The sequence below is a fragment of the Thamnophis sirtalis genome, unplaced genomic scaffold (genome assembly GCF_051295495.1).
Source record: "Thamnophis sirtalis isolate CommonGarterSnake01/CBP01778 unplaced genomic scaffold, rThaSir2_p1.2 scaffold_1, whole genome shotgun sequence".
Taxonomy (NCBI): Eukaryota; Metazoa; Chordata; class Lepidosauria; order Squamata; family Natricidae; genus Thamnophis; species Thamnophis sirtalis.
The window spans coordinates 143,483,878-143,497,975 of NW_028261381.1; the positions used below are offsets into that span (position 1 = coordinate 143,483,878).

General features: G+C 36.3%; 1 protein-coding gene across 2 annotated transcripts in view; it reads left to right on the forward strand.

The window, feature by feature from the left end:
* Positions 1 to 14,098, forward strand: part of TECPR2 (tectonin beta-propeller repeat containing 2) — a 48,772-nt gene that overhangs the window by 26,127 nt on the left and 8,547 nt on the right. Inside the window, exons 15-18 of one of the 2 annotated variants that reach the window (XM_087726531.1) lie at positions 1,609 to 1,698; positions 2,738 to 2,971; positions 7,640 to 7,788; positions 12,367 to 13,207. In XM_087726531.1, coding sequence (XP_087582657.1) covers positions 1,609 to 1,698; positions 2,738 to 2,971; positions 7,640 to 7,788; positions 12,367 to 12,369 — 476 coding nt within the window. In that variant the 3' untranslated portion in view covers positions 12,370 to 13,207. Of the gene's footprint in view, positions 1 to 1,608; positions 1,699 to 2,737; positions 2,972 to 7,639; positions 7,789 to 12,366; positions 13,208 to 14,098 lie in introns of those variants that run through there. The other variant, XM_014073532.2, reaches the window with a different exon arrangement.

Below are 14,098 nucleotides of genomic sequence, written 5' to 3' on the forward strand. Positions count from 1 at the left end.
TAAAAATGAAAAAAGAGAAATCTGTCTTATTTAAAATTGAAAAACTGTATTGTGGAATAATTTATATATCAAGCCAAATCCAACAGTTTGTAGAATGTATGCTGGCATTCTAATATTCTATGTTGTTTTGCTACCAATTATAGCAATAGATATTAAAATTCTTGAATTTTCAAAATATATTTCAGGTACATAGGTAAACCTGAGTATTGGATATAATACAATAATACAATACAATAGCAGAGTTGGAAGGACCTTGGAGGTTTTCTAGTCCAACCTCCTGCCTAGGCAGGAAACCCTATACCATTTCAGACAAATGGCTATCCAACATCTTCTTAAAGACTTCCAGTGTTGGGGCATTCACAACTTTTGGAGGCAAAATGTTCCACTGATTAATTGTTCTAACTGTCAGGAAATTTCTCCTCAGTTCTAAGTTGCTTCTCTCCTTAATTAGTTTCCACCCATTGCTTCTTGTTCTATCCTCAGGTGCCTTGGAGAATAGTCTGAGTCCCTCTTCTTTGTGGCAACTCTGAGATATTGGAAGACTGCTATCATGTCTCCCCTAGTCCTTCTTTCTCTTAAACTAGACATAGCCAGTTCCTGCAACCGTTCTTCATCTATTTTAGTCTCCAGTCCCCTAATCATCTTTGTTGTTCTTCTCTGCACTCTTTCTAGAGTCTCTACATCTGTTCTACATCGTGGTCTCAGGTCTCAAGATTCATAGATACATTAGAATATGAATTACTTTACTCAATATTTCCATACCACAGTAGGCAACTTTATTTCTTCCATACATTTTGGCCAGTATGACCCAAAAAAAAATAGGGATGTCCTATTTTGGATTACTTAAAGAGATCTTAAATAGGTTAGATTTTGATAGGAAGCATTAGGAAGGAAAGATTGTATAGAAGAAAGTGATGGGTCAAACTGGATTGCAAAAAATATCTTGTTTGGGAGTAGCGGACAGGGGAATAGGTTAGATTTTGATAGGAAGCATTAGGAAGGAAAGATTGTATAGAAGAAAGTGATGGGTCAAACTGGATTGCAAAAAATATCTTGTTTGGGAGTAGCGGACAGGGGAATAGGTTAGATTTTGATAGGAAGCATTAGGAAGGAAAGATTGTATAGAAGAAAGTGATGGGTCAAACTGGATTGCAAAAAATATCTTGTTTGGGAGTAGCGGACAGGGGAATGGCCTTGAAAGGCAAGAGGAAGAGCTGCTACCATACCTAAGCAACAGTCAGGTGAGAAGGATGTGTAGCCGCACCAACAAAAGTAACATGAAAAATGTCTCATCAAGTCCTTCCTAATTCACAGGAACATAAGGTGAGGGAGGAGAAAGCACAAAGATTCTGTTACTCTAGCTCTTTTGGAACATATATGGCATTGGTTTCTCCATGTGGCCTATGTTGTTGGGCTACCTCAGTAAGAATGGAATCTCTTCTTTGAATGCTTAATTGTCATTATTAGGTCAACATGAAAATTGAAACCCGGAATATAGACTATGTTCTTCTTTAAAATAAAAACCTAAAGAACAAAAATGTAGTTCAGACATTACTGCACATGAGACAGAGGTTTTTGTATTGATAGTTTTCCTGTTTTCTTTTGCAGGTACATATTGGAATAATGTGGTGCCTCGGGGCACTGCTTCAGCTACAAAATGGGCTTTTGTGTTAGCTTCTGCAGCTCCGACAAAAGAAGGTTAAAAACATGTCTCTCTCTCTCCCTCCCTCCCCACCCCCTCTCTCTGTGTGTAAAATATAATCATACATGTCTGCTAGGATAAAGAAACATGTAAATTGATCTTTGCTACCATTTTGTATATCCATAAAATAGTATTGGAACTGAGTAATTTAAAACCTTGTTTAGTTCTAAGTTAATTAATACACAGCAAGAAGGTGGTGAATGCAAAATTGGAAATTCCTGCTCTTACTATGAGCCTTTAATTTGCACAGTGATTTAAGAACTTAAAAAGGTCATCCTTGGCAGTTCCTTTAAACCATTGATTCACTAGGAATCCATATATTACATTTAATAAATGATCAAATAAAACTGTAGCTTGAGAATTTGTCATTTACTTTTTATATGTCTTACCGCCTTTACATTTTAACTGCATAATCCTTAGTCTCATGCTTTATAGATATATCAAGTTTTTATATTACTGTATTTTTCTCAGTGCTGCAAAGCCTAAGATTGTTCTGTTCACATTCAGTATTAACAGATTTACTTTAGATCAGTGCCAACCTATTGTGGTAATTAACTAATTTTATGTTTATTTCCTGAGTATTAGAAATAAAATAAATGATTTTATATAAGGTAAACCATGGAATGAAACATTTGCATATATTTTTATAAATTTAAAATGAAACCTTATGTGATCAACATCAGCTATTGGTATTGCCTCTGCTTGTTGATTTCCTAGAAACATCTGGTTATTATAGATAACCAGAGAATGCTAGGATAAAACAGCCACAGGATGTTTTTTTTACATTTTTTAAAGAACTGTTTCTTAGCCTTGGTTTTTAAAAAAATGGAATATAGGAATAACTTTAAAACAACTTATAATGTGTGTAAAGGTTTCCAAGTATTTGTGAAGTGAATTAATTACATTATGAAGATAATAATTATATTAATGCAATCTTAGAATGCAGATTTTGCTTTATGTACAAATACTGATTAATTTTTATAAAGATTTCTAAAAAAAATGGAGTTTATAATAAAAACTTTGTCCTTCCTTCAGGAAGTTTCTTATGGTTGTCCCAAAGCAGCAAGGACCTGTTTTGTGTTAGTGATCAGAATCCTCAGTTCCATCCTTCAACAGTTCAGCTCCCTTCTGATAATGAAATGGTGTATTATTCAGCTTGCCGGGATGCAATATGGAGCTTAAATAGTCTGGGGCAGGTCTTCATAAGGACACTTTCACCAAATTGCCCAACAGGAATGCATTGGACCAAACTGGACCTTTCTCAATTAGGTAAATCTAATTGTAGCTTTAGAAAATTCTTAGCTGAAATGCAGATTAGATTCTTTTCTCTGTATAATTGATAAGAGTTCACACAAAGAATTGTTCTGATGTATGAAATATAATGATAATAATTTAAATTATTGTGGCTAAAATAGGAGGAGAAAAATGTATTGGATATGTTTGCTACCTTGAGTTATTTGTAAAAATAATAAGGGCAGGATAGAAATAAATTAAAAGTACGTAAAAACGTAGACAAATGATTACAGCAGTTTTTGAAATCCCTATCATACTGGCTACAGATGAAGGATATGACAATGGACTAGACAACCAGTTGTGTTTTAGAAGAGAATGATCAGTACTTTCATGAAGCAGCATAATGATGTCATGGCAACAAGTTATGATGTCATGTTTTGAATATGATTATTGAGTTATTGTTTTTGCTGCCTAAAATATGTAGTTAAAATCTGATTATAACCTAAGTATCAGATGTCAATTCTGGAGGCTGAAGTGAAAAAATAAGTTGGTGACACTCCGTTGCTAACATGTGTATGTACATGTGTGTGTGTGTATAAATAGTACACACACACACTTTATTTTGGTATCTTTTTTCAGTGGACCCTTACCTTTGTCACTGTCTCTTTCCCTGCCACTAGTAGCCATTAACCACCAAAAACATCCACATATCAAGAAAACATTTCTGGTTAAATCACATTAACATTACAATGGATTTGGAAATGTCAACTCTGTTCAGGCAGTTCTTTGTGTACTTGAATAGTCATCATACCATGTGACTTAATTAAACTTACTCTATTATATTCAGAATTTCTGCAATACAGTCAAATGGACTTTGCCAATGTTCTGGCTAATAAAACATTGTCCGGATCAATAATTCACATGAGTTTTTGTTAGAAAAAACACAAAATTGGAATGAGAATAGAAGCTGAAAATACTCTACAATAAGTGTATACGTGGATATCAAATTGTGTTGTGTGTGTAAATAACTGTCCAATAATGCAGAGGAGATGGTATATGACTCTGTTCCAAAAATCCTGGCACTTATTAGATCAAAACCATCAGCTGACCAGCAATGAAGTGATTTTTTAATAGCTGTACTAAAAGTCAAATCAATACAAAATTTATCCTAACGTTTTCAAATTATTCTTGACTGATTGGGTGTTGTGTAACAATATTGAAATAATGGCAGAATTTAAGAGATTATAAAGAAATAGGCTGAGATTGGATTCAATTTGAATCCAATTTGATAAATTCATTTTAAGACTCTAGCTATGAGTTAGAATATTTCATTCTTCCACTTATTTGTTTGATGTGGCACTCTTCTTTCTTTTGTCTAATATATACATACATGTACACGCACATGCACGCGCGCACACACACACACGCACACAAAAAATAGGCAATTTATTTACGTTTTTCTTTTTGATGAGTCTTTTTTTCATCAAAAAGAAAAACTCTTTCTTCCCAGATTGCATGACCTCTCTTTTAGAGATTTTCTTTCATCCATGGATAGATTGGGGGGGGGGGGCGCATTGGGGGGGGGGGAGAAAAAAAGGGAGAGAGAATAGTGTGTAGGTAGTACTCAGCCTGTAACCACAATTGAGCCTGGAATCTCAGCCATTGAATGAAGTGGTTGTTATGTCAGATATTATGTGATTGAGCATATGACTGCTTCACTCAACAGTCTTTCCCCCCCCCCTGTTTAAGTACAGTATGCTCTCTTTTTAAAACTGCTGTGATTGTGATATAAAATGATAATGTTATTTTTCTGTCCAAATTTTATGGTCTCCAAAATGGGAGATACTGTATTAATTTTCAACTGGGATATATTGAAATGCAATTTTATATCCCTCTTTTCTTCTCATTTCTTTTGGAAGATCATTTTGGAACCTTTTCCCTCACATCATTGTATGTTTCAAGACACCGCTAGATATCTTTTATGAAATGATAAGTTTTGTCTCTTCCTCGGGACTGTTTGTCTCAGAAACCAGGGAAGGTTTTGGGTCACAATCTTAAATTCTGAAGTGACCAGCCATTTGACACCTACCCATAAGATGTAGAGAAGAATTTTAGGGCAATTAAATAACAGGGGATCTGTAAATGACATAGCTTTGCTCATGCTGCCAAATTGGGTCAGTTTGGTTGTTTTTTTCAAGCTGATGCCAAAGGTGTTGTGGTCTCTTATGTTCACAGTCACTTATAGCAGTGTTTCTCAATTTTGGCAACTTTAACTATGCTGGATGGGGAGTTCTAGGAGTTGAAATCCACACACCTTAAAGCTGCCAAAGTTGAGAAACACTAACCTAGAGGAATTCTTGCTATTTGTTTTTGGTAGAGCTTGTTTATAACTTCATAATTGATTGGTTTGCATAATTAAGAGATACAAGTTTTCACATGATTGGTTTGGATGAGGGAATAAATGGGGAACTGGCAGGAATAGCCAACACTCCAGAAGATAGGCTAAAGTTACAGAAGGATCTTGACAAACTTGAACATTGGGCACTATCTAATAAAATGAAATTCAATGGTGAAAAGAGTAAGGTTCTACTTTTAGGCAAGAAAAACAAAATGCACAGGTACAGTATAGGTGGTACCTTGCTCAACAGTAGTAATTGTAAAAGGGATCTTGGAGTCCTAGTGGACAACCATTTGAATATGAGCCAACAGTGTGCAGCAGCTGCCAAAAAAAGCCAACACAGTTCTAGGCTGCATAAACAGAGGGATAGAATCAAGATCACATGAAGTGTTAATACCACTTTATAATGCCTTGGTAAGGCCACACTTGGAATACTGCATCCAGTTTTGGTCACCACAATGTAGAAAAGATGTGAAGACTCAAGAAAGAGTGCAGAGAAGAGCAACAAAGATGATTGGGGACTGGAGACTAAAACATGAAGAACGGTTGCAGGAACTGGGTATGTCTAGTTTAATAGAAAGGAGGACTAGGGGAGACATGATAGCAGTGTTCCAATATCTCAGGAGTTGCCACAAAGAAGAGGGACTCAGACTATTCTCCAAGGCACCTGAGGGTAGAACAAGAAGCAATGGGTGGAAACTAATCAAGGAGAGAAACAACTTAGAACTGAGGAGAAATCTGCTGACAGTTAGAACAATTAATCAGTGGAACAGCTTGCCTCCAGAAGTTGTGAATGCCCCAACACTGTAAGTCTTTAAGAAGATGTTGGATAGCCATTTGTCTGGAATGGTATAGGGTTTCCTGTCTAGGCAGGGGGTTGGACTAGAAGACCTTCAAGGTCCCTTCCAACTCTGCTATTGTATTGTATTGTATTGTATTGGTTTCATTTGTAAGAAACTGAATGTCTTCAAAATTTCTGCTTAGAAGTTGTCTCTTCTTATAACCTTTTTCACATAAGACATAAAAAGGAACAGATGCAAGTAAGACATCATCTATGGCAACGTACCTTTCTGTCAGCTCAAGCATCAGTGGGTAGCATTTAACTCAGTGGTTGGGGAAAAGCCATTAATGTGAGATTTGATTTCCTGCATACTGCCATATTTGAAAAGGGTATGCGAATTACTGCTTAAGTCTCTTAAGAATGAATAGTTCCGTTTCTGTAAAATGAATGCAATAGTGATAGCTTTTAAAGAACAAAGAATCACGCAAGCTGACATTTCTAGGAACAAGTATTTGGTTATTGGAAGATAGACGAACAACTGAGGAAATTTATTTCGCATCATTATATTTTCTGTTTCAATCTTAGAGAAAGCTGCAAAATGTTGATGCTATTGTTTTAATGAAACTAAAAATGCAGTATGTGCTCTGTGAATCATATAACTCCTTAGGATAAGGGCTTCTTATTATCTTAGTATAGTGGAAATGAAAAAGTAACTAATCTTGAGATATTTATCCCATAGATCTCATCAGCAGCCATTGTTTGCTAACAACATTTGGAATGTGAAACATTAAAACGTATTTATAGACTTTGTAAGCTTAGCTGTCTTCCAGAGGAAGTTCACTTGAGTTCATGTGAAAACTTGTATCTCTTAATTATGCAACAAATTCCTTTGCATTGCATGTTCTATTACCCTAAAATGCTTCAATAAACAGGAGTTTCTACATTAAAAAGACATGTTAATAATAGGGCCTAAAGTTACATACTTGCTTTCTAATTACACTGTAATTCAGATTGTAAAGGTAATCTGAAGTGGAATGTAAGCTATTATTGGCAGTGAAAGAGAATTTCACGTGAGAATTCCTCTGCAAGTAAAGAAACCTCTTCAGTAAAGCAAATAGTAAAGCAATTCCTCCCTCCAGGTTCTGTATTGTGAAAAGAATATCAACAGAGGGCAGAAGGGTTCATTCTAGATAATTCAATATAGGATTGCCCAAGATTGGACCTGGTAGGCACATTTTGAGAGCACATTAGAAGCACTGGTTTTTGGCGGTAGGGACTTATTTGCTTAACAAGTCTGATGTCCAAATTATTTTTGATGAAAGGAAAAGTGTGCTTAGAGCTCCTTTTTCATTGTATGTTAAAATGGCCATAGCATACTGGAGAAGAGTATTTTATTTCCACTCACCTGAAATTATTCATCTGGGGCAGGGCAGAATACAGTAATTGTGTAGGTTAAGTCTAACTGGTGACATAAATCACAGTTGAAGAGGCTAACTAACTGAAATCCCCCCCCCTTTCTATTTAGGTTCTGTGAAACTTATAAGCTTAGCATGTGGAAATCAGCACATCTGGGCCTGTGACAGCTGTGGTGGGATTTATTTCCGAGTTGGAAGTCAGCCTCTGAATCCAAATTTGATGCTGCCTGCGTGGATAATGATTGAGCCACCAATCCAGGTAAAATAACCACTTTTCTTTCAACTTTCAAGAAATCACTTGTCTGTATGTTGTTGACAAGAAAGAGTCTTGCATTTTTCCAGTTATGGATCTAAAGTTGTTAAAGAAGATTAACGCTGTGAGCTTAGAAATTCTGTTGAATAAGTACAGCCAGAATGAAATTGGGTTGGAACATTTAATGTGATATTCTGTTTGACTTTTACATGTGATTTCAAGAAGTCTAAGTAGATTCAGATACATGTGACTTATGTATTGAAGAATAAATACTTCAAGGATGCGGTGTGGTTTGTGAATGCTCTGGTTTGCATATGAAAATTTGATGAATTTTTACATTTGTTTTTTAACTAGCCTGGTGATGGAAATGCAACACAGATAACAACTAAGGTTAAATTCCTTGAAGCCTAACCATCAATAGCTATTTTCTGTTTAAAACTGCTAGTTCAGAGTACAGGGCGGGGCATAACCTTTTCCTAGGGGGTCACAGCAACACTTGTAATAACAACACAAATAATTCATACACCATTCGAAAGCCCATCAAAAACTGAGTTTATTGACACGATTTAATAGTCAGTATGACCACCATTAGCCCTTCGAACAGCATTCAAACGAGGTGGATAAGAACACAACAAATCTTCAAACAGTTCCGTTCGATTTTCCAGATTTTCCAGAGGGCGGGGCATAACCTTTTCCTAGGGGGTCACAGCAAGATCGACAGCAGTTTACAACTTCCGCGACACCTCATTTTAAAGCCCATAAAAAACTGAATTGAATGAGCTATTAAATGTTAAATTTGTTTCGGTTGAAACTTTGAGAATGAATTTGGAAACTGTGTTGAAAAATCTGGAAAATCGAACGGAACTGTTTGAAGATTTGTTGTGTTCTTATCCACCTCGTTTGAATGCTGTTCGAAGGGCTAATGGTGGTCATACTGACTATTAAATCGTGTCAATAAACTCAGTTTTTGATGGGCTTTCGAATGGTGTATGAATTATTTGTGTTGTTATTACAAGTGTTGCTGTGACCCCCTAGGAAAAGGTTATGCCCCACCCTGTACATTCAAGGCAATATAAAACTATGAAAAAAAAATACCAACCAGACCTATTGATGTAACTGCCATTGATTAAAGTACTTGAAACATTAACTAGTCCCTGAAGCCAGAGGTTTTCCTAAATGCCTAAATCACCAGTAGCACTGCTTCTTTTTGGCATGACTCCTCATAGCAACTACAGGGATAATGGCTCCCTCTTCTCTCCTTTTCCCTGCTTCTGGGCTCCTTAGAGCTTTGTCACAGCAAAATCAAGACACCGTACACTTTGAAAGCCATTTCAGTCATACATGGTTTCTTATGTCATCATTTACTTGTTTCTGCATATGTCAGGATAATACAATACAATACAATAGCAGAGTTGGAAGGGACCTTGGAGGTCTTCCAGTCCAACCCTCTGCCTAGGCAGGAAATCCTATACTGTTTCAGGCAAATGGCTATCCAACATCTTCTTAAAGACTTCCAGTGTTGGGGCATTCACAACTTCTGGAGGCAAGCTGTTCCACTGATTAATTGTTCTAACTGTCAGCAGATTTCTCCTCAGTTCTAAGTTGCTTCTCTCCTTGATTATTTTCCACCCTTCGCTTCTTGTTCTACCCTCAGGTGCCTTGGAAAATAGTTTGACTCCCTCTTCTTTGTGGCAACCCCTGAGATATTGGAACACTGCTATCATGTCTCCCCTAGTCCTTCTTTCTATTAAACTAGACATACCCAGTTCCTACAACCATAGGTTTTAGTCTTTAGTCCCCTAATCATCTTTGTTGCTATTCTCTACACTATTTCTAGAGTCTCCACATCTTTTCTACATCATGGCGACCAAAACTGAATGCAGTATTCCAAGTGAGGCCTTACCAAGGCATTATAAAGTGATATTAACACTTCACGTGATCTTGATTCTATCCCTCTGTTTATGCAGCCTAGAACTGTGTTGGCTTTTTTTGGCAGCTGCTGCACACTGCTGGCTCATATTTAAATGGTTGTCTAAATCATTGATGAAGATGTTGAAGAGTACTGGGCCTAAAACAGAGCCTTAGGGTACTCCACTGCATACTTCCCTCCATGAATATGCAGTTCCATTGAGGACTACATGTTGAGTGCAGTTGGTCAGCCAGTTACAAATCCATCTGGTGGTGATGCTGTTTAACCCACATTCTTCTACTTTATCTAGTAGTGGGTTATGGTCCACTAATTTTGTCACTTTGTCAAAGAATGCAATAAGATTAGTCTGGCATGATCTGTTTTTGACAAATCCATGTTGGCTTTTGGCTATTACTTTGTTTGCTTCTACGTATTCGCTAATTCGTTGCTTGATTATCTTTTCCAGAATCTCTCCTGGTATTGAGGTCAGGCTGATAGGTCTATAATTTCCTAGATCTGTTTTTTTCCCTTTTTTGAAGATGGGAACCACATCAGCTCTTTTCCAGGCCTCTGGTAGTTCCCCGGTGCTCCAGGATCTCTGATATATATAGTTCAGTGGTTCTGAGATCTCATCTGCCAGTTCCTTCAGAACCCTAGGGTGTAATCCGTCCAGTCCTGGTGATTTGAACTCGTCTAGGGTAGACAGGTGCTCAGTTTCCATTTTCTTCCCTATTTCAACTTGTGTTCCTAATCTGATTTTTGTGGTGCTGTTTTTGATAGGTTGGACTGTTTTATCCCTTTGTGTAAGGACAGATGCAAAACATGAGTTAAATAGTTCTGCTTTCTCCCTTTTGCTTGTCACCTTCTTGCCACTTTCTCCCAGCAATGGACCAATTGTCTCCTTAACCTTTTTTTTGTTTTTAACATGTTGGAAGAACCTTTTTTTGTTATTTTTTTACTTTTGTGGCAAGCCTTTATTCATTGTGAGCCTTAGCTTTCCTCACTTCATCTTTACATGCTCAGGCTATTTGCTGATATTCTGCCTTATTTATATCCCCCCCTTTCCACTTTTTATACTTATCTTTTTTGTCTTTCAATTTGTCAGAGAGTTCTTTATAGCCATGCTGGTTTCTTTTGGGAGCTGTTATTTTTCTTCTTCATTGGTATTGTGCTAGACTAGGCTTCATTGGTATTGTGCTAGACTTTTGTAATCTCATTTTTCAAAATTTCCCAAGCTTCTTGAGTTGTTTTCCCCTTGAGGATTCTCATCCATGGAATTTTTCCCAAGCTCTCTCTAAGTTTATTGAAATTAGCTCTCTTAAAGTCCAAGACTCTAGTTTCACTTTGTTCTGCTACTTGTGTTTGCATAATGTTGAATTCCAATATTGCATGGTCGCTTGCCCCCAGGGTTCCTGTGGCTTCAACACCTTCTATCATTTCCTCTCTGCTAGTGAGAATTAAGTCCAATATGGCAGATCCCCTTGTTTCCTTCTCTACGTTTTGGGAAACAAAGTTGTCTGCTAGGTTTGTTAGGAACCTGTTGGATCTTCCACTTGGTGCAGAGTTTGTTTCCCAGTTGATGTCAGGGTAGTTAAAATCTCCCACTACTATTGTGGTATGCTTCCTACATACCTTAGTTAGCTGACTAACAAGTTCATCTACTTCCTCTGCTTGGTTGGGTGGCCTGTAGTATAGACCTATGGCAATGTCATTCCCCCCCCCCAACCTTTAATATTGACCCAAATGCATTCAAAATAGTTCTCATCATTGTTGTGCTCTATTTCTGTAGAGAGGTAATTATTTCTTATATATAGTGCAACTCTACCTCCTCTTTTATTTGGTCTATTCCCTGCAGAGGTAAGCAGATAGAAAAACAGAAGGGGGAGAATATTCATTTCCATTTTGCACCTCACTCTAGCGATTACCATGGCCCCATACGGAAGAAGGGAGACCAAAGCAGTGACCAAAGCAACCAAGTTGTGACTTCAAGGCACACCTTGGTTCATAGTGGTTTTATTTGTTTTATCTTGTTAGCAGATGAGTTGATTCAGTAGCATATAAACCCAATAAATAATTAACTGTTTGCTTTCCTGCCAAATATCAATACAAAGCAAATAAAACAAATCTTGGTGAACAAGCAATTGTTTTATTTCTCAGAATTAAACTTAGTTTATATAATAAGTTTATATAATAGTTTATATAATAACGCCTGGTGTTATTCCATGCAAATCTGAAAATGCAACATTAGGTAAAGGTTCGCACATATGTGCTAGTTATTCCCAATTCTAGGGGGGCATGGTCATGTGGCCGGCATGATTAATGCAGAAGGCGCATGAAACGCTGTTACCTTCCCACCAAAGGGGATTCCTATTTTTCTACTTGCATTTTTACATGCTTTCAAACTGCTAGGTTGGCAGAAGCTGGGACAAGTAATGGGAGCTAACTCAGTTACATGCGCTAGGGATTTGAACTGCTGACCTTTCTAATCGACAAACTCAGTGTCTTAGCCACTGAGCCACCTTGTCCCGAAATGTAACATTATCTTGTCTAAATAATTTGCCAAAATTTGCTAGCTTTAATCTACTGTTTAACCTGCAAATACTTTGTCCTGAACCATTTAGGGTACATTGATAGTCTATTATTTTGACTGAGGTTATGCTGTATCATATTCACAGTGATGGAGATGAAGTACAGATAGAATCTAGGATTTCTTTGAAATATGAAGCTCTGCAAGTATAATTTTCCCCATTTGATGTATTTCCTAACTTGCAAATCAATTTGCCAATGAAGTGGTACATTTTCTTACTCATCTTACACTCCAAAATTATGTTCTGCTGGCCATACTGACACAAATCATAAATCTGCAACCTAATGATAGTGTCATCTTGCTTAAATTTTCTCAAGTTTCTTACCTCTGCTGATGAATCTGGCTTGGGGAATAATTGGTAATTAAATGGAGGCTCATTACTAAAGAATGTGATCAATTCCCTTCATAGGTTCTTTTGATGGTTATGGGATAGCTCTGGTTTTCTCCCATGTGAAAAGAAATATATTTGTTTTCCATCCTGCTGGAATTGTTTATAAATTGAGAAGGGTAAATGTCATGCAGGGAGCAACTAGGATATTGAAAAGTTTTTTATAGTACTGTAAGTCTATTCTGTTTTTCTTAAAATTACAAGCAAGCTGCCTAGTTTCCTTTTACTTTATGAGAACTGCACATTTTAAAATCACTGGTTATATTTGACTGAAAGTTTTATTTTCTACACTGGTTTTCAAGAATCTCAAAAGAATAACCAATTATCCATTTATATAATTCAGCACGTTACTGTAGTTTTGCAGAAATTCTTGGGATTTATGAATTAAGCCTGTTTTCTTTCTTTCCTTTTAGAAATGCAAGTACTTTATGGCTATAATAGCAGAGGAAGTTTTATTTTCTTAATAGTTATTATATAACACTGTTTAGAACCATAGAGTTCTAAATCCAATCGGTATCATTTGTAAAGTATCACATCATTATTTATCTTGTGCTTAAAGCACTTCAATCATATATACTGTACACACTTCATATTTTTAAATTAATACAGGGTTCATTAGGGTGAAGTCATTTAAAATGACCTAAACGTTAATCAGAATAAAAACTTCTATCATTTTCTTCCCCTTCCCTTCTCATACTTTTACTCTTCCCCCTACTCCCCCACAATTTCCAGAATTTCGAAGGGGTCTTCGTGTAGTACATGAAATAGACCTGAATAGGAAAACCATTTTTCTTCTAAATTTAAGTCTTAAAATCCAAAAAGCAATTTGAACAACTTCTGAGCTACTTCAGCAATGTAGATCATACTACACTATATTGCCAAAAGTATTTGCTCACCCATGCACATAATCAGAAGCAGTTGTGAGCGAATACTTTTGGCAATATAGTGTATATTACACTGGAGATCAGGGAACTCTCTTGAACAGGTCGTTTTTTCAAGAGATGCCCAAGATTATTTTAACTCAAATTCTTTTTTCTTTTTTTTTAATAAATGTTTTTTAATTTTAGTTTAAAACAGGTACACATCTTTCTTTACATCTGTAGAAAATGTATCAATCAATTACAGATAAGTTTTGGTACATCTCCTCCACAGTCAATCAACATAACTCATATTAACTAAAGCATTATTATATATCCATTTTCATTTAACTGTAATTATTATTTAAGAATATTGATGAAAATAATAATCTTGAACAATCCCTGCCCACACCAGTGGGAGAGGAAAAAAAAGAAAAAAAAGAAAAAGGACAGATAAAAAATAAAAATTAAAAAAAAAAAGACAAAAAAAGACAAAAACGACAAGAGACAAGGCAGGAAAACAAAACAGAACACAGGTGTCTATCATAAGAAAAAAAAAGAAGTATATCAACTGG